The following is a 20,104-nucleotide window of genomic DNA, read 5'->3' on the forward strand; positions in this document are numbered from 1 at the left end:
TAGGGACCAAAATATAATAGAGATATAGTGACCCACCCCCCAACCCCCCCGCCCCCTTTGAAAGCAGGAAAATTTTTCACAACCATCTTATGATAAAAGAGCACATTATAATTAATTCATTGAGCTCAAGCAAATATAAAAAAACAGGAGGCCGCAGTATTTGCAGTTAAAAAATAAACAGTACTTTTCTGTACTTTATGTCAGCATTATATTTTCTCTTTTTTTAATAACAAAACTTTTTTTATTGACAACAAAAAAAATGAAAACAGCATTTTGTTCAGTTTTAACTTTTTGTTAAATAATGAAAAGAATGAACATGCATGATTGATTTTGCCAGCAGGGCAAAAATACACATACTATGAATAATTAAAATGTACAAAAAAAATTGCAAAATCTAAAAATAAATTAATAAAGTCTTTTGAAGTAATTTAATTCATATGATATTCAGACAGCAGTGCAATTGCTTCATTAAAAAAAAAAAAGTAAAGATTTAGTTTATTTAGTTTAGTTGTATTGCCTGCACAGCTTTACATAAACAGAAAATCTAGTGTAAAATAACGTAATTAATTACGTACTAATGAATTGTGCACAATGACACCAAGGACATTTATTAAAGTAAATAGGGTCAACTTTGATTTCTTCTTTTGTAAAATCACATCTTTTTGAATACAGAAAACCATAAAGCAACGTTCTAACAGCCTGTTTCTGATCCTTTACATTAGGTTACAATAATTTAACTTTAGTTTTTTTTCCTTTAGATTGCTACACTCCACCCAAACAACTATGTATAAAGAGGAAGCCGTTTTTTTTTTTAAATACACCACATTGATCAGACAGCTCCACTGAACCAGAGGCCTTCAAAGGGCACGGCTGATATAAACACAGCACTGAAGAGTACACTGATACCCACACACACGGTGAGATGGCCAGACGAATCAAACACTTTCACCAGCCTCACAATGAGCAGTGTTGGGTGGAGGTGGTCAAGAGGACCTGGAACCAGGCCTGTCTGCTGCTACTTGATGTCAACAACACTGCACTGTTGACCTTGACCCCAGCCTGGTGTCCCGTTCCCCTCAGATGGGGAGGGGCAGAGGGGGTGCGCGGGAGGGGCGCGATTCTCAACCATACAGGATTTCCTCACTCTAACCTATTGTTAAGGAGCCGGGTAGCCTCAGGAGCCCCTCACTATAACTCAACTATATGTGTGATCCATGATCTTTATGGTCTATTTTGTTGTAGTGGCACCCAGATATTCCATGGAACAACAATAGAAGCATTTCTTAATGTCCATGATGGACTGAAGTTACAGCGATGATGTTAAGGTGTTTTCAGGTTGCTGCTTTATGGTTGCTAAGGTGCTCTGAGTGTTGCTAGGATGTTTTGAGTGGTTACTGGGTGGGCTTGATGGCCCAAGTCAAAATAGCCCACCCTCAAGTCTACATGGGACCATTCATACTTTATTAGACATGCTTTTTAAATGGCATGTTATGTGCTAACCTGTTTAAACCCACCATGTGTGAGACTTTAGCAATGGATGTTTTTCCATTGAGTATGTCATGTTTTTCATGAATGCTGAGTCAAAATTTAAACATTTGTTGCAGACAACTGCATTAAAAAAATCAGTAAACATTGGCCTGTGCATTGTTTGCTGTTTGTCTTTGCGGGTACCACAGTTAAGCAACAAATACAGACCTATGAAAACAACAATGACTGGTGGAAAAGTAATTAGCATTGCGCGGTATTAATTTTGACAAAAAAAAATGTGATTCATATATTTATAAACTACCGTTCAAAAATGTGGGGTCAGTAAGGGTTTAAACATTTTCATTTAGAAATGTTACATTAGATTGATCAAAAATTACATTTGTAATGTTACAAAAGATTTCTATTTCAAATCAATTCAGTTCTTTTAAACTTTCTATGCACCAAAAAATTATTTAAAAAATGATTACCACAAAAATATTAAGCAGCAAAAACGGTTTTCAACATTGATAATAATTAGAAATGTTTCTTGAGCAGCAAATCAGTATATTAGACTGATTTCTGAAGGATCATGTGACACTGAAGACTGGAGTAATGATGCTGAACATTCAGCTTTGAATCATGGAAAAAAAATACTTTTTAAATATATTACAATAGAAAACAGTTATTCTAAATCATTATATTATTTCACAATATTAACTTTTACTGTATTTATTTTTTTTTTTTTACAATGCAATCTTGGTAAGCATAAGAGACTTCTTTTTAAAAATACTTATACTTAAGTATAAGTTAATACTTAAATACATACTGCTCCTAAACTTTTGAACGGAAGTGTATATTTTTAATTTAACAATTTCTTTATCGTGGGAAAAAATACTAGTAGGATTAAAGAACAGGATCAAGAAGTTATGTTTTCTTTTTATATATCAAGCTCAAATTTTTTTTTTTTCAAATTAAGCAAATATTATATAAATGTTAATTTTATTTGAGCAATGTTATGTGTTATTTACTATTTTTTAAGTTAAATCGGGTGATATATTTATAAGCTTTATATCAGCCAACATGCTCTCAAAGTTATCAGTATATAAGATATTAAAATACCACACAACGAAAAATGAAAACCCACATGAAATTCAGTCTGAACAAGGCCCATGATATTCTGGTCTCTAGATTTGGCCTTCCTTCAATATAATTTGGATTTTGGATTCTGTCCTGTTTTATCATCTTTCAGGCGAAAGTCTGATCGCTTAAAAAAAATTAATCATTTGCACTCTTCCAAAAACAAAACAAAAAAAATAGTTACTTAGGATTAGAGATTTTAACAAACCACTAACCTATAGCATGAGTAATAGTAATAGTGATGACTGCCTTAGCAAAGACCACAACTTACGCGACACCCACCTTTACCTGAGCATGAGCCCAACGCACCACTAACTTCTTAGAAAGTGCCAGTTTTCCATTCAGACACTGAATAGCCTGTTCAGCCTCCTGTGATGGACAGAAAACACTGATTATCACAAAGTTTATGTTTTTATGATGATCATAATCATGCATGCATCTATAAACATGTCACTATACTCCGCTGACACTATCAGGATTACAAGAGTGAATTATTTCATGTCTATTTTTGAAATCCTCCATTAGTCTTGTTCAAAGATCGTCTCTGTAGTGTCTGGATCCTGAACCTTCCTGTGTGTGTGTGTGTGTGTGTGTGTTTGTTTGCTACTTTCTAGTTTCTGGCTGTTGCTGGAAGCATGGCGTAATGATAGGGAACAATAATGGCTGATGATGGATCACTAGTTTTCTAAGCTCTCACGAAGGGCATGAATGAGATCTGTAAACACACATTTCCCCTTCAACAACACCCTTGGGACTGCCTCATATTACACTCAAGAGAGCCAACGGTTCCTTATCTGCATCAGCTGTCTGGGTGCCCCTTAAAGACTTGCATATCATTACTGCATCAAAACTGAGACTTCCTTTGGTCGTTTGGGTTGTGAATTCTCAGATGTTGTAAAGAAGAACGAACAGAACCTCTTTGGTGTGGAAGTTGACAAAGCAGTATCCTCTTGGTTGGCCCTCCAGAGGACCTGACTTGTGGAACAGGAAGTCAAACTGCTTCACTTTGCCAAACTTCTCCAGGAGCTTCACTAGGTGGTACCTGCAGGAACACAGAGTGGTTTTATTTTGAAGTCTATTTGCCTTTTTGCAACATACTCCCAAGAAATAGGGGTACGGCACTCATAATGACATAACTAAGGACACTGGAATTATGAGCGATTGCAATCATGATGCTTCCTTTAACAAATGGCACTAATAATTGTACTGATCAAGAATAAAAAAATGAGTGATTAAAGCCACAAGCCACAATAATGCATGTCATGGTATGATAATTCTTTGTTAACAAGGCTTGATCAGAATGACAGGTCTCTTTACACCTTTTTAGCTGCTGTAAATCTTTTATTCACACAATACAAAGGATACAGCAGGGGGACAATGAGGATATAAAAAAGCGGAAGACTGAATTCCCTCAAGAGTTTAATTTAAGACAAACAATTATGACGAGTACAGCTTCTATAACCTGCTGTCATGGAAGACGCAAGTCCCTTATTATTGCCAAAAACAGTACTGATTATTCTGTTACTTAGTGAAAAACTTTGTCCATACAATGAAGGTCGATGGGGTCCAATGTCATTTTGGACTCTACCGACTTCCACTCTATAGACCAAAACAGCTGAAACATTCTTCAAAATATCTTCTTTTGTGTTCTTCAGAAGAAAGAAAGTGATTGGAATATAAAGCAGGTAATTTAAAAATGTTGCAGGACAGATTCAAATTCACAATGCCCACATGATCACCATGGTCCAATGTGTTGGAGCATGTCAACATGCAATGGCATTTGCAACTCATTTGACTGAAAGTGGGATGTGAATCCATCAGAAATTGAATTGATCATGAAAAGTGGGTGTTGCATATACAAGACCAGCCGGCTTGATGTGGTCTCTATATGAATGAACGTTTGGGAAAAAAATAGCGGGTTTGATGACATCAGCCAAAAATGAAAGTCTAGGCGAAAGAAAAGCAACTGGTCAATTCTTCAATACAGCTACGGTATAGGCAGAGAGCTCCCGTAAAACAAGAATCACACTGAACCTGTGCTATTCAAACAAAGAGAGCTTCGTACAAATAGGCTTCGTCAAACAACCATAACCAGAGCATTCAAGAGCAGCCTAGCATGCAGTCCGTGCATAAAAGAGAATGTTTGCAAGTATCCTTGCTTCTGCTTGTTCATCTGTACGTCATCCGAACCGTTAACATTTAATGTGACTTAACGCTGCATGAACACAACTGTATTTGCACCTAAAGTTTTTTCAGTATGTTGGCAAAACAACATCTGACGAAAGCAACGTCAAGGTTCAATGACATGACACTCATTTTTTGTCCAGATCTATGAATTTATCAAAAACACAGTAAAAGTGCAATTTCTACAAACAATTACTTGAAAAACATAAAAGAGATAATAATAAAAAAAAAATTAGGGCATAAATAATGTACAAAACAGCTATGCTATTATAATGAAGAAGAAAAGCCTCATTACAAGGATGAAACTCTGGAAAAGAAAACATTTAAAAAACTTCATGTCATGCGGTGCAACCAGTGTGCAGAAAAATGAAGGGGAAAAACAGGACATGGTATCAACCTCATGACAGTGTGTCAAGGTCAGTAAGTCTTCATCTTGGATGCTCCATACTTGTCATTTAAACTCATCAAGTAAATATGAAACAACTTGTCGCTAGTGTTGGCATCGTCTCCAGTGATTCACCTTGATGTAGGATGATGAATGTGGCATCACATGGACATCCCTGAAACCAAATTCTAAAGACTGAGTAATGCAGTTCAGGAAGGCATTCAAGCATTTCCTTCAGCTGGGAAAAGGCTGGGAAAGCTACAGAACTGAGCATCAGGAATGTGCTCAAGACATGCTCGAGATAAACAACAATACATTTGTGGAACTTCTTGCTATATTGTTGTTCTTCCAACATGACAGCCGGAGCGGTCTGGGAGTTGCCTCCTGCACAGAGACAAGGAGATGCCGGGGATTTCTTTATTGTTTTGGATGGTTGAGGTTATTTTTAATCCTGGAAAGGTAGGAACACAGATAGAACTGGGGGTCCTGGCTTTGGTATTAATGGTTTCCCCTCCTCTCCCAGGAGCTTTTCTCTAATAGTACTTCGCACTTTCCCAGCCACCACCCTCTCAGGCTCAGGCCACGGGATCTTCCTGACTTGCCGCAGATTTAAGAATTGACAGTGTTTCCGATTCAAAGGGACAACCTGTAGATTTTTCTCAGACCACAATGCACGCCCCCAGAGGGCCATAAAATGTGCAGTTGGGAGGAAGAAGGGGTCCGTCCATGGAGCTTGGAGTATTTTGTGAAAGTGTTGATGTGAGCCAAGCATGTCATCTGTTTGGGCCAAAGAAGTCGGAGTGCTGCCCACCCACCTGCAGCCTCTCCCGTTTCAGTATCACTGTGCAGCATGCAGTCGAAGACCTTGAGAAACATTTAGCAGCACAGAATCAGGAAAACAGCACGGATATCAAGGTCAAGGCACGATTCCATCAGACACGTGTCTATTTCAGATGACTGGAGGGTGTGGTCTAAGGCCAGTGCTGTTTTCCTCCTCGGCCATCCCATCGGATAGGCCTCCTGTTCCCTTCTGCCCGCGTATAACGGACAATGCAAAGCAGGCCTCCAAAAGCACAAACAACCTGCGGCACATGGTAGATCCATCACCGGCCCTAAATGGGCCCCAGTGGAGCATGGACAGGTCAATATGTCAGCCTGTTATTACGACAGCAGCTCCTGCTTTGTGTGAACGGCCGCATCCACCACAGGTCTCAACTGTGGGAAACCAAACCTGAAAGAAAGTTTGTATGTTTGTGTCAGACAGACTGTGCATGTGTGATGGGGTGGAGCTCTGTAAATGTTGACGGATGTTTTCATTAGACGGAAAATGTCAAGAAATGTTGTCATCACTGTCCTCAACATGGGTTGGTCGAACTTCAGCACCTGGCATCTGAATGTCACTTAAGCTGCAGGATTAGTGAAGGTGGATCTGACAGATGCCAGAGTGCTTGAGAACTTGTGAAACACCTGTGAGGTGGTATACAACACAGTTCTTTTTAGGCTGTGTCCCATTACACATCCTAGTTCCATATGATGTGAATCTGTACATTGGAAATTGGTGATATCGAGACAGTGATGACTAAGTCTGTGGTGGTGAAACAACTTTTCAGTTTTAAATAGATTTTGACAATGGGACAAGTCTAGAAATGGCTGACTACTCGGGAAGTGTACTTACCTCATTAGCGGATTGAGACACACCCTGGATAGAGCATCGACACTGGGCTGATTCGACAGGTGGAAAGTTTGAGACTCATGCAATTTCAGCAATGTCATGGTGACCAAGCACTGACTATACCACAGATCAGCGTCACACATTTATACCACATTTAAATGGAAAAGAAATGAGAGGAATTAAGCAACTGTGTCCAGAAACTGTAATTTTTCCATCTAGCTTCAGCTTGTGATTAATGTAACGATGATGGTGAAACTTACAGTCAGTAAGGTAGATGGATTAGCACTCAGGAGAGACTGTTTACAGTGAAAGATCAGAATGATTTTCTTTTTGTCTGACTGAAATTTGTTGGTGACAATTTGCAGAACTGTAAATATGTATTTCACAGACTTTTCCAAACCTGTGATGTATTGAGATTAATCATATTAAATAAATGAGGCTGTTTGTGAAGTGATGGAGTGACTGACAAGAAAAAGTGGTTTTTCTATAAAGTACCGTTACATCAGAATCTAAGCATGAAGGCTCACAGCTGATTTTTCCTAGATTTTAATTTCCAAAATGTAACTTGACCTTGCTAATTTATTGCAAACTGACATATGAAAATGGCTTGTTAATGCACAAAGGCCAGGGAAATAACATGAGAATAACATAAGAGAGACAAATGAAGTGTTCATACTGAGTTTTTGTTTTCAATCCCAAAATCTACTGGGTAAACTCACGAAAACCGTCAAGAAATGTCATATTTCACACAAATACTTTGCATTAAAAAATGAAGCTTGTATTTAGGACCACTAAATTATTTTTGGAAAATGTACGGCTTGTGACATTATTTTTATTATAATTATGCACCCCTCCTGCGCAATATTAGGTTTCTATAAATCCCAAAAAAATGTTTTACTACTGTAATACAAATAAAAAATTATTTATGATTTAAATAATAAAAAACACTATACATATAAAAAATAAGTATAATTCATAGTAGTATCTGTTGCATTAAATTGTAATTAAAATAATATCCCAGTGCAAAATAATAAATAAATAAATAAATATAAATGGTGTTTATTTACTTAATAAAAAAACACAGGCTTTTTTTTCTTTTGATTTTTGGGTAAAATATAATAGACATTTTAGCGCAAGATTCACCTTATTATGAGATCTGCCATATTAAGCTATGTGGGCAACCTGAGTTTGATCCCATTCTGCTGCTTTCTGCCTTATTTTCCTGCCCTCTCCCTACTATGCTTATCAATAAAAATTTCAGGAACAAGATCAGGAACAAACACTGCATGTGAATGGGTTGGCTAAGGTCCAGTTTACACCTGGTACTACAGCTTGAAGCATGGCATTAGCAGCACCAGCACTGACCACTAGTTGTCAACAAATATTCTGCAAAAGCCAATATATCGACTGATATTTGACATATATTTAAAAATTTTAAAAACACAGATGTGAGTGTAATCTTTAAACTCTTGACTTCAAACTATGCTGAGTTACATCCAGTTTGCTGATATGTCATATGTCAAAGTGTACTGTATATAAAATTAGCTTTACCTGGTTTTTATTTGAGAAAATAGGATTTCCAGTGCACATAAACTTAACAGAGGTTGGTTACAGTGTTTACTTCCTTTTTATTCATGTTTAACTATTTTCTTTTATTTGCGCAAATTAAAATTAGTAAAAAAAAAAATGTTAACTTGTAAAATTAATAATATCAAATAAGTTCAAATTATTTTTTTCATATTGATTCATTTCAGATAATTATTTACAATTTTGTAAATATGTTAAATCTAAATTTAATTGCAGCAATTGTTATGCATGGCATGTTAAATTATATAGTGTAAAATCATATTTATTTATATATATATATATATATATATATATATATTTACATCAGCCATTGGTCACCCTGCTCTCTAAGATCGGTTATCAAACAAAAAAAAAAAATCCATAAGTCCATATCGGTTGATTACTACTGACCACTTGTTTTTGGATGACCAACAGAACATATTAATAGGCGTAAACAAGACCAAAACGCCTAACCATTGTAAAAGGTCATTGCCACCAATTCCTCAAAGTTTTTAACTCATCTTCTTGGTTTCTTCATAAATCTCACTGTTGATCTGTCCACAGCTGCTACAGTGCAGTACCTAAAGTACCTTTTCACCTCCCAACTCAATTACTGCTCTCAATTATCCACTTACTTGGAAACCCCAGGAAAAAGTTGCCTTTGGGTGAACGCTGACCTCACATAGCAGGGCTTCACCACTGTGTGCCTGTGTGTGTGTGTGTTTGTGAGAGCGAGATCTGCAGGACCCTAAAGTGGAACTCGCTACTACAAACACTCCCAGCATGTGAACTAATTAATCTTCCCAATCACCAGCCTGTGGGCATCACGGCTGTTTTCATTCAAGCAGGTTATTTAAAGAAAAGCAGAGGAGAGAGAGGGAAGGAAACGCCTGTCTAGACGCCAGCCCGGGCAAGCCATACATTTTCCAGGGGCGCTCCAGCAACGTGTGCTATTTCTCTCGTGCTTCCCTTCTGCGTCACCCAGCCACCCCCTCTCCACCTTGAGCAGCCGCTACAGGTTCACTAAGTAAACACGCCAGGTGAATGAGAAATGATGGCAGCCCCTCAGCAAAACAGGTCTCCATGGCCGAGCGGCTCTCTTTAACACGCCTTATCGTCATCTGCTCATTCTCCAGCACAAAGACACACTTGGCTAATCAATCACCCGGGCAGCTCCGCAGGTCTGCCTGGGAGGCAGTGCAGGGCTGGCTTACTGCACAGGCAAACACTCACTCTGTGATTTTGGGGTCAATGTTGCCGATCCAGAGCCGATGACCGTCCTGTGCCGAGCCACCTGAGAGGATGGAGGCATTCTCCACAGTCTCTGCAGCAGACTGCATTAGGCTCCTGAGAAAAGACAGAGAGAGTTTCAGTGACATTCAGATAAGTATGTGCCACAGAAATATATACATATATGATGTGTTTGAATATATATGTAACTTTCTTCTATCTATCTATCTATTTGATTATGTCTATCAATCAATCAATCAATCTGTCTATCCATCTGACTGTCTACCTATCTAACTGTCTAACCAACCAAATAACTACCTATCTATCTGACTGTATCTAACTAACTAATATATATATATATATATGACTTTCTATCTATCTATCTATCTATCTATCTATCTATCTATCTATCTATCACTCAATCAATCAATCAATCTCTATCTATCTGACTGTATCTAACAAACTAATATATATGACTTTCTATCTATCTATCTATCTATCTATCTATCAATCAATCAATCTGTCTATCCATCTGACTGTGTCTACTTATCTAACTGTCTAACCAACCAAATAACTACCTATCTATCTATCTGACTGTATCTAACAAACTAATATATATGACTTTCTATCTATCTATCTATCTATCTATCTATCTAACTTTCTATCTGTCTATCTATCTATCTGTCTATAGATCTGTCTAACCAACCAACTACATATCTATCTATCTGACTATGTGTGTATCCGTCTGACTGTATCTAACTAACTAAATATATCTGACTTTCTATCTGTCAGTCAGTCAGTCAGTCAGTCTATCTATCTAGACAAAAGTATATATACACATGATAACATATCACATTTACAACTGATCTGATTGGCAGCCATAAAAGCTTTTCTCAACATTTCTTCTCAAACGTTTTCATTATAAGACATTCTGTTATGAGATTGTGATACATGCAGAACAGTTTTATTTTAGGACCCTTAGTGTGGAAAATAATAATTAATATTACGTTAAATGCAGTATGAAGGCGATAATAACGTCAGCGATATTTTACAAATCATATAATTCATAAACAAGCACATTTAGTATGCAAACACTGTCATATTATAGAAAAACTGTAACTGATAAATAACATAAACCTAGCCGAGAAATAATTAATTGTACATATGTGAATGGTTGTTGTGCTAACAACTAGCAAGCAATGTAAACAGATTACATAGATTAGCAGAGCACTCACCCTCCTCTCTTGTTCCTCTCCTCTGCTCTTTAAAACTAAACCAAAGATACTGTGTATAAAACTGGATGGCAATGCCTCAAATCCTAAAATTCATCCCGTATATCTGCCACACGCACGAGTCAGACAAAACAACTGAGTGAAGCCCGTTAGCTTAGCATTCATAACGTCAACAACGGCGCCGGAGAGTGACGTTGACAACCTGTTCTGATGACGCAAAACACTAAAATGCGATGACGTGTGCCCTTGAGCTGCGCAGGCTGCCCATGATGTCAGAGAGGGACTGTGCTGCAAGCCATGCCTGCTTAGACACTTTGCTACATGAGGAAAGTGAGTATGTGGGAATTACCCTTGCATTGTTTGTTACATTAGAGGGTTTAATTTATTTGTAGTCGCTATGTATGTTTTTGTTTGTAACAATGTGTGGGTTTGATTTCTGTACTGTTCATAATGTAGCCTAGCAGCTTGTCTGTGCTGAAACAGCATGGAACATTCGTATTCCTTGTAAATGATTCCTTGGGTAATGCTTGGAAACATTGTTATTAATACCACAGGGCATAAATAAATGGAAGGCAAAGGAAAGCACGTGTTGCTGTTTTAGTTTCAGAACATAATATCTATAAATCATTGGTTAAAATGTTACAGGTTTATGAAGTTGAAGATGGATAATTGTTTCCTTTTTTTACTAACTCAGGCTTCTGTTCTTTAAATGTTCCCTTTTATCTCTTTCCTCTCATAAATGATGGATCAAAAGCTTAAACCCGCTTGCTTCTCATTACTGTGTGGAAAACACTAATTTAATTAGCTAAAGGTTTTAGATTAAAAAAAATAAACTGGAAAATAAACTGAATGCACTGAGAATAGAACATTTGTAAAATGAACACTGTTCAACCAGTTTTATAATGATTATATATTATAAATAATTGGACATGATTATTATTTTTGCAGCAACTCTCAACTCTCTATTTTAATGTTGTTTGTTTGTTTTGTTTTTTAATTAAAGGCATAGCTCATATCATGTCATTATTTATTTACCCTAGTTTTATTTTTTTTATTATTCTTTTTATTTATTTCTTATTTTATTTATTTGTCATTTTAAATGTAATATTTAATAACAATTAATTTATTAAAAAAATACATTGAAATATTTCTTTAATAATGACTTTAATAAACATTTTGTATAATAATTTTTTTTTTCTGAATTAAGATTCATTTTGATCTTTTGGGACATAAATACCATACTATATATCAAAATGAAAATAAATAAATTAAAAAAATGTTTTGTTTTTTTTTTCTTTGCAGCAACTGTATTTCAAGGCTTGTTAATTAAAAGCATAGCTCACCTAAAAAGCAATATCATGTCATTATTTATTCACCCTCATGTATTCATCTTCATTTTGCCGGTTGAACACAGAATGTTCACGCTGCTCTTTTCCATACAATTCAAGTGAATGGTGACCAAGGGCTGCTAAAGGAGTAGTTCACCCAAAAATCATTCTGTGATTCTCTGTGACTGGAGTGGTGTGGATTATTGTGATGTTTTTATCAGCTGTTTGGACTCTCATTCTGACGGCACCCATTCACTGCAGAGCATCCATTGCTGAGCAAGTGATGTAATGCTACATTTCTCCAAATCTGATGAAGAAACAAACTCATCTACATATTTGATGGCCTGAGGATGAGTAAACATTCAGTAAACTTTCAATTTTGATTGAACAATTCCAACCCTTGATTACCATTCACTTCTTACATTGTAAAAGAGCAGCATGAACATTCTGCTAAACATCTCTGTTTTCAACAGATGAAATTAAGGTGAATAAATAATGACATGATATTTCTTTTTGGCCAAGCTATGCCTTTAATTAAAAAGCTTTGAAATACAGTTACTGCACAATGTCAGTTGCGAGCAGTGGCTTATACATCATGAAATACAACCACTGGTTTACATTACCGCAACCAAACTGATATGCAACACTGTCTCAGTTTTTAGCGTTCACCCTGTAAACGAGCTCACGCAATGAGGGTATGCCAACCGCTCTCATTCCTACCGGTACAAATCAAACGGCGGCGCACTGTAATCCACAGACCACCTGTGCAACAGTTTTTCTGCTTGACGGCCTCTCTAAAAACTGCCATCACCTCTTCTCCATCCACACCCCGTGGACCAAAACACCCGTGTCGGACAACTCCCATCTCCTAAGGACGACAAGAAGAGTCACGCTTTTCATTTTTTGATCTGCGTCTAACAGCTGCGGCTCCCATTGAACCTGCAACATGCATCATCAAGATCCGATAAAAATCACAGCTTGTGCGTGTTTGGGGAAAAGCTGTAGACCCATGCCATGAAGTTATCTTTATCACAGCAACTGTAAAAACACACGACCAAACTGGTTTCAGTAGCTATCCTTTGGAGAAGCAAAAGCCAGGCTGTATTTTGACTAGCAGGATACCTCATGCTAGACAAAACAAAGAAGCAATCACAGAGGCGCAAGCAACCCGTGAGCGAGCTTGTTCCAGAGCACCTGCAGAACAGCGCTGTTGTTACAGTCCACGCTGATAAACAACCACCGTTTGAAGATTTATGCTACTAAATGAAACGGCAGTGACACGCATTGCAGGACTCCGAGTCTCCACTAATGAGCTGATGAGTTGAATCAGATGTGTTCGATTAAGGAGACATCCCAAATGTGCAGTGTTGGGGGACCTCCAGGACCAGGATTGAGGAGCACTGCCCTTACCCTGAGTATTAAACTCAGCACTGTTTGTGCTACGGACATGAATGATACGTCAAATCGTGCGGCTGCAGGGGACTTGTGCTATTACTTTTCTAAGCCATCAGACTTACAATTTTCACCTGGCGGACTATAAACAAGTTTGAAAAATGTATAAACCTACATTGAAGAAAGGTTAAAGCCATATCAAGGGACTAGAATATCATAGAAGGGTGGACTCTTTTGACTTGAGCCAGGAAGAAACCACCCAGAACATGCTAGCAACATAATAAAAGCATACTAAATTGCTAAAATGCCATTGTGGTGGCAACAGTTTGCATACACATTTTATCTGAAAATTAAAAAAAAAAAAAAAAAAAATTTGAGATAGATTGTTACATATATTATATATAATATTTTACATTTTTTATTAATTTAATTTAAATATTTTAATAATTAAAAAAATTATATTTTAAAATGGCAATTAACACAATTAAAAAACACAAAATTAAATTTAATTAAAATATTAAAAACAATTCATAAATACAGTGAAAAAATGAATATTTTATAATAACAATTAATTAACACAATTAAAAAAAAACACAAAATTTAATTTAATTAAAATATTAAAAACAATTCATAAATACAGTGACTTAAATAAAGCCTTTGTATTATCCATTTATTTTTAGTTTTCCTAATTAAAATGATGTTTTATATTTCAAATAAAATGGGATATAAATAATTACCATAATTTAAAAACTTTTTGAGGTCCAAAACATATTTTTAAAGTTTTTTTTTTTTTAAGTAATTTGGGATTGTTTTTTTTATTAAGCAGTGAAGCAGTTAATTTATTTTAAAGATTTGAAAAACATTCCTTCACCAAATCGAAGTGATGTGGCACGACCAACATGTAGAAAACAAAAGATACTAAAATTAATAATTAAATAAAAATGAGTATTCAAAAAGGTGTTATTCAAATTTCAAAGTGAAATTTTATTTTTTTCTTGATCACAAGTACATTTTCACATGACATTTTCTGAGTCATTACATTTAACCTCTTTAAAAATTATATAAATGTTTTTATATAAAACCAACATGTATGCAGTAAGTTAATTTCTATGAACTTTGCACATGCATTTTAAAGTAGATGTTTCAAAAATTGTTTCTTTTCTTAATCTTGAACACTCTTATTTGTCATTGATCCACTTGTATTTGTGCTCAAATGACAATCGCACTATTTCAGAAAGTATAGCTATGCTTTTGAGTTCATCTTGACTGTATTTATGAAATTATGGTTTGCTTTTTTGTCCCTGTATGGGTCTTTTTTAGATTTTAGAGACGCCCCCTGGTGGAAATGTTGAATGTTAGCCAGTGTCTAATGTTCTTTGTTTATTTTTTTAATTTTATTTTTTTTTACAGATCTTCATTTTCTTATGGAGTATATAAAAATATATGTTTGATGTAGAGTTGCTCTACGTGTTTATCATCCTTGCGTTAAATAATTTTACCTCCATTTTCTTTAGTATTGTAACCACAGACATGGCATTGAGTCATCTCAACCTCCTGCGACCAGTATTGTGCAGATTTCTGCCCTCCGTTGTGAGGACCCCGCTAGTGACTAGTTCAAGAGTCCCCTCTCTGCCCCACGCGAGCTGTCCCACGGTTCTGCCGAATTATGTCCGGCATTATGCCACAAAGAAGAGTAAAGGTGAGTGCAGCACGGCCGCTACTTATCCCTCACAGAGCCACAAGAAAGAACGTCCAGCATAGGGGTAGGAGTGGATATAGTGTTTGTTTTCCATAGCAGTGCTTGTTTAGGATCACTCAAGTGGGCTTAGAGCCCATATGAAGGGAGGAGAAATTCCCTCTTTCCCCGTCTGACCTCCAAATCCTGCTTTCATTTGTAATTGCTAAGACAATCAGCCAGCATGCTGGTCACAGTCTTTCATTTCTATCTCCAGTTCTTCTTTTGAAGCCATCAGTGATGAAGACATTAATGTTTCTTTCTTCTTTGTTGTTGTTTTTTTTTATATGTTAGCAAAGGCAAAAGGGCAGACAGCTAAAGTGAACATCAATGCTGCATTGGTGGAGGATATTATCAGCCTGGAGGAGGTGAAGGAAGACATGGCTGCTGTCCTGACTACTCTGAAAGAAGATTTCAGCCGCAACCTCAGCATTCGCACATCACCAGGTCAGGGCCTTGCGAGACACTGACACACAGGCAGTTCTGTGCTTTTAACCTGATGCTGTGAGTGTGACGCTTGGGTCAAAATTTGACTAGCCCCCACAGGTAGATTTTATTACTACACCATCTGGCTGCTTCTTGGAAAGTCATTCAAAAATATGTGAATATCCTGATGAAATACATTCTTTTGCAAGCAACATTTAACTCATAAATATTTCATTATATTATAATGGATGTATTATCAGTGTTCAGTTATTTTTGGAGCGCTCTTAAAAGCATTGAACTGGAATTGGCAAGACCTCACAGAAGTTGAGTTAGAATGACAAAGTGGAACTGACTGAATTGCAACTGATAATTCTACACCGTCACACAACAGAGGAATTACATAATTCATTTTGACTAATTATGCCTATTTTGTCACTGATATGTAGAATACATTTGTTTCTCGACAGATTTCTCTTAGTTTCAAATTTCAATTCTGTCAAAACAGTATTATGAATTTATTTTGGCTACAGCACCACAAAATGGCCATTTTATTTTATTCAGACCTTCATTTCAAAGTTGAATCAATTTATTTACTATTATTATTATAATAATAATTATAATTTATGTTATAAATACATTAAAGGGGTCATATGATGCGATTTCAATTTTTCCTTTCTCTTTGGAGTGTTACAAGCTCTTGGTGCATAAAGAAGATCTGTAAAGTTGCAAAGACTAAAGTATCAAATCCAAAGAGATATTCTTTATAAAAGTTAAGAGTCAACCACACCTACCTAAAACGGCTCGTTCTAACACACCCCCACATGTCTACCTCACTATGTGGGAAGATTTGCATAACACCGCCCAAATGTTCACGCAAAGAAAGGCGGCGTAACTTTGATTCTCGCTGTAGTATTGTTGTTGCCGCCATGTCGTGAAGACGCTGTGTTTCGTTGTGAAAGCGAAACTACTTTGTTTGGTCTTCCAAAAGAGGACGATATCCGCTTCGTCATGCCTAGAGCTGATCCGTGCTGGTCGCTGAGGAAATACATCAACTTCACGCTGTGGATCGCTGGATCGGCTTTCACCGTGGACGAAGCGGAGTCCAGCCCGGGGTCGTCACATGTGGTTGCCGCAAGCCCACCGGCCTCCGCTCACTCAAGCCACCGGCTTTTTGGAAGGACACGACTAGAAATCAGTAAAGTTGTATTTACAACACTGTTCCAGAACAGTTCAACATTCAACCCAAATATTAAGATGTGTGCAGCGCATTTTATGGAGGACTGTTTCCTGATCCTGGTAGAGTAGACTACAATGCCGGCTGTTCTGACTCACAGTCTGTAAGTACGTTTTCATTTAAAGGATTTGCCACTGATGACTCAATCGAGTTTTGGGCAGTGTAGAGTAGCGCTTGTTGTTCGTCATTTCTCCGATCACAAATGCAGACAAGGTTTTATGTTTACGCGGCGCGATGCAACGCAGCGCGTAAAAAGACAGTATAAGTCATTATAATCCGTAATTATGTCCACACTGGATGCAACAAATGCCTCGTTTGTAATGGGTGTTATTGGTTTTGTCTTGTCGCGCCGGGACACGGCATCAGGGGCGTAACATTTCCGTCACACGCTTGAGGTATTCGGCCAATCACAATGCACTGGATAGCTGGCCAATCACAGCACACCTCGCTTTTCAGACCGATGAGCTTTGTAAAAGTCGACGCGTTTCAGAAAGGCGGGGCATAGAGGAGAAACAATAATGTACAGTATGTGGAAAATAATGTGTGTTTTTAACCTTAAACATAATAAACATAAACACATTTCATTACACCAAATACACAAAATAATGTCCTTTTTAGCAACATTATATGACCCCTTTAAATACCTCATGTTTGATTTATGATAATGTGTGGTGACATGTTTATAGATAATTTATACTAAAAATATGTATTAAAATTGTACAGTTACAGCATATTTTTGAATTTAATTCCAAAATTGAAACAAATCTTATCCTAAATTTAAGAGCTTTTTAGCCATTTGATGATATCTAATATATTTTTATATTTATGTATTTTCATCAGAATTAAAATGTTTATTGCAAGAAAAAAATTATGTAAAAACTACTTAATGAATTAAATAATTAATTGGTTAAAGGGGTGATATGACGTTGCTAAAAAGAACATTATTGTGTGTATTTGGTGTAATGCAATGTGTTTATGCGGTTTAAGGTTCAAAAAACACATTATTTTCCATATAATGTACATTATTGTTTCTCCTCTATGCCCCGCCTTTCTGAAACGCATCGATTTTTACAAAGCTCATCAGTCTGAAAAGCGAGGTGTGCTCTGATTGGCCAGCTATCCAGTGCGTTGTGATTGGCCGAATACCTCAAGCGTGTGATGGAAATGTTACGCCCTTTACCATATTGTGATGCCTGCCGTGTCCCGGCGCGACAAGTCAAAACCAGTAAAACCCATTATAAACGAGGCATTTGTAGCATCCAGTGGGGCCATAATTATGGATTATAATGACTTATACTGTCTTTTTACGCGTTGCGTTGCATATCGCACCGCGTCAAGAGCTTGTAACACTCCAAAGCGAAAGGAAAAATAGAAATCGCATCATATGACCCCTTTAAGTAATCAAAGCAGTTTTCATTAAATTAACAAAGGAATGATATTTATTTTAATTATGTTTTAATTAAATGTTTTACTATGTTAAATACCACATTTTCATGAAGCCTTCCTTGATTTTTGAGTAACAAAGTGAACAAACTGTGAACAAGTGAACAAACAATGCACAACGATCCACCTTTGCACATGTTCTGGCCATGACCATTGTTCCACAAGGTGGGGTCACCCTGTTTGCGATCCTACTTCCTGAAGTACATCCAGGTCGACCCCGACCACTCCAGCCCAATCCCTAAAGACCCAACAGTTAGGCATTTGGTATTTGGGGTAGTGGAGTCCATGTTCTTTTCTTTCACCTCTTGACCTTTGCCAGTTCTTCCTTCCCTACTCCTTGATCCAGCTTGGACTTGGTTCCATGGAGTGAATATGGAAGGTCAGTGAGATGGCAAAATGGAATGATATTTTAAGCAAATGATGGAATCATCTGGATGTAATTAAGCAGCAAGTTTATTATGAAGGACAGGAGAATCACCTTGGCCGAGGGAACGAGGTTGCGCAGTGCAGGATTAATGTGGTGACCCGGTGTCTGGGCACACTACATGAGGTTTACAGCCTGTCGGTCTGTCATCTATAGGATAGACCGCTTATGCTTGGATCTCCGCAAATATACCTTCTCTTGTTCCAGATAAATCTGCCGTCGGAGGACATAGCTTCACAGAGACATTTGTATTTTTTCAAACACCTCATCGGTTTGGTGTTTCCAACAAAAGGCTCAAACAGCCATCGTGCTGTATGATGGTTCTTCTGCAAGCAAGTAAATGTAACATCAAGCCAGTGTTGCTTCTGAATATTGACTAACCTTTAGGTTCTTGAAATGGAAAGGGCAACAGGTGGTACCATGACCAGGAAGAGCCCATTTGGCTAATAGCTTCCCTGTGAAACTTAAAGGTTTTTTAGTGGAGGAAACAGCAATATGTTTCATGGAAGCGTTCGCAGATGTGAAGGCTTCCAGGTAGCACACACCCAATCCGAGGTGGGATCCAGGGCCAAATCTCTCCATACCTTTGCTCATGATGAGATGTAGGTTTGGGCAAAGTCCCATATGCATCGTTCAACCCATTAGATATTGGACAGAAGCTGGTTTTCAAGGCTAGCAAAGTATGATCTTCTTAGATGTAACTGTTCACAAGTTGACTGACAAAATGGTGCATATATGAATAATTTGAAGTTCTCAAGTGTTTTCTTTGGTCAAAGGCACATGCAGGTTCTCTTGTGAAAGATCAAAGTGCAGCGCAGTGCGTCTCAGCTGTTCTCTAGTCTTTTAGAAGTGTGGGATAAAGTAAGGTAAGACTGGGGACAAAGGGTGGGAGACGGAAACATTTCTGTGTGAGGTAAGGCAGATGAGGGAAGGAGACATGCTGGCGAAATGTTCTGGTTTTCTGTCTGGAGAGAAAGGAATGGGTTCTTTCATCCCTCAAGGAGAGCGAGACATGTCGTCACAACAGACATCGAAAGGTGCCTCTTTTTTACAACCTTTCATTTTTTGAGACTGGTTGGGAAAGGATACAGAATGCAGGCAAATGTCTAGTTGTCAGACAGTGAAGGTAGTTATTGCATTGTTTTTCTTGAAGGGATAGATCACCCAAAAATAAATTCAGTCTTGCGTCATTCCAAACCTGACATTTTTGAAAAAATGTCTCTTTTTTTTTTTTTTTTTTTTTTTTCAA

The 20,104-nt window shown here is 37.3% G+C and overlaps 2 protein-coding genes across 3 annotated transcripts in view; one reads left to right on the top strand and one right to left on the bottom strand.

The window, feature by feature from the left end:
• LOC107685132 (probable RNA-binding protein 18) overlaps positions 1–11,041 on the bottom strand; it is a 14,078-nt gene extending 3,037 nt beyond the window's left edge. For both annotated transcript variants that reach the window (XR_001633927.1, XM_016481643.1), the window contains exons 1-4: positions 10,877–11,041; positions 9,645–9,758; positions 3,520–3,646; positions 2,893–2,973 (exon numbers count right to left, since the gene is read on the bottom strand). Coding sequence is in view for 1 of the 2 variants with exons in the window: in XM_016481643.1 (XP_016337129.1) it covers positions 2,893–2,973; positions 3,520–3,646; positions 9,645–9,751 (315 nt within the window). In the remaining variant the exon portion in view is untranslated. The remainder of the gene's footprint in view (positions 1–2,892; positions 2,974–3,519; positions 3,647–9,644; positions 9,759–10,876) is intronic.
• An 83-nt stretch (positions 11,042–11,124) lies between these two features.
• LOC107685133 (ribosome-recycling factor, mitochondrial-like) overlaps positions 11,125–20,104 on the top strand; it is an 18,692-nt gene continuing 9,712 nt past the window's right edge. The window contains exons 1-3 of the mRNA XM_016481644.1: positions 11,125–11,203; positions 15,108–15,292; positions 15,623–15,775. Coding sequence (XP_016337130.1) covers positions 15,124–15,292; positions 15,623–15,775 — 322 coding nt within the window. The 5' untranslated portion in view covers positions 11,125–11,203; positions 15,108–15,123. The remainder of the gene's footprint in view (positions 11,204–15,107; positions 15,293–15,622; positions 15,776–20,104) is intronic.

This window comes from Sinocyclocheilus anshuiensis, unplaced genomic scaffold (assembly GCF_001515605.1).
Source record: "Sinocyclocheilus anshuiensis isolate Anshui unplaced genomic scaffold, SAMN03320099.WGS_v1.1 scaffold914, whole genome shotgun sequence".
NCBI classification, from domain to species: domain Eukaryota; kingdom Metazoa; phylum Chordata; class Actinopteri; order Cypriniformes; family Cyprinidae; genus Sinocyclocheilus; species Sinocyclocheilus anshuiensis.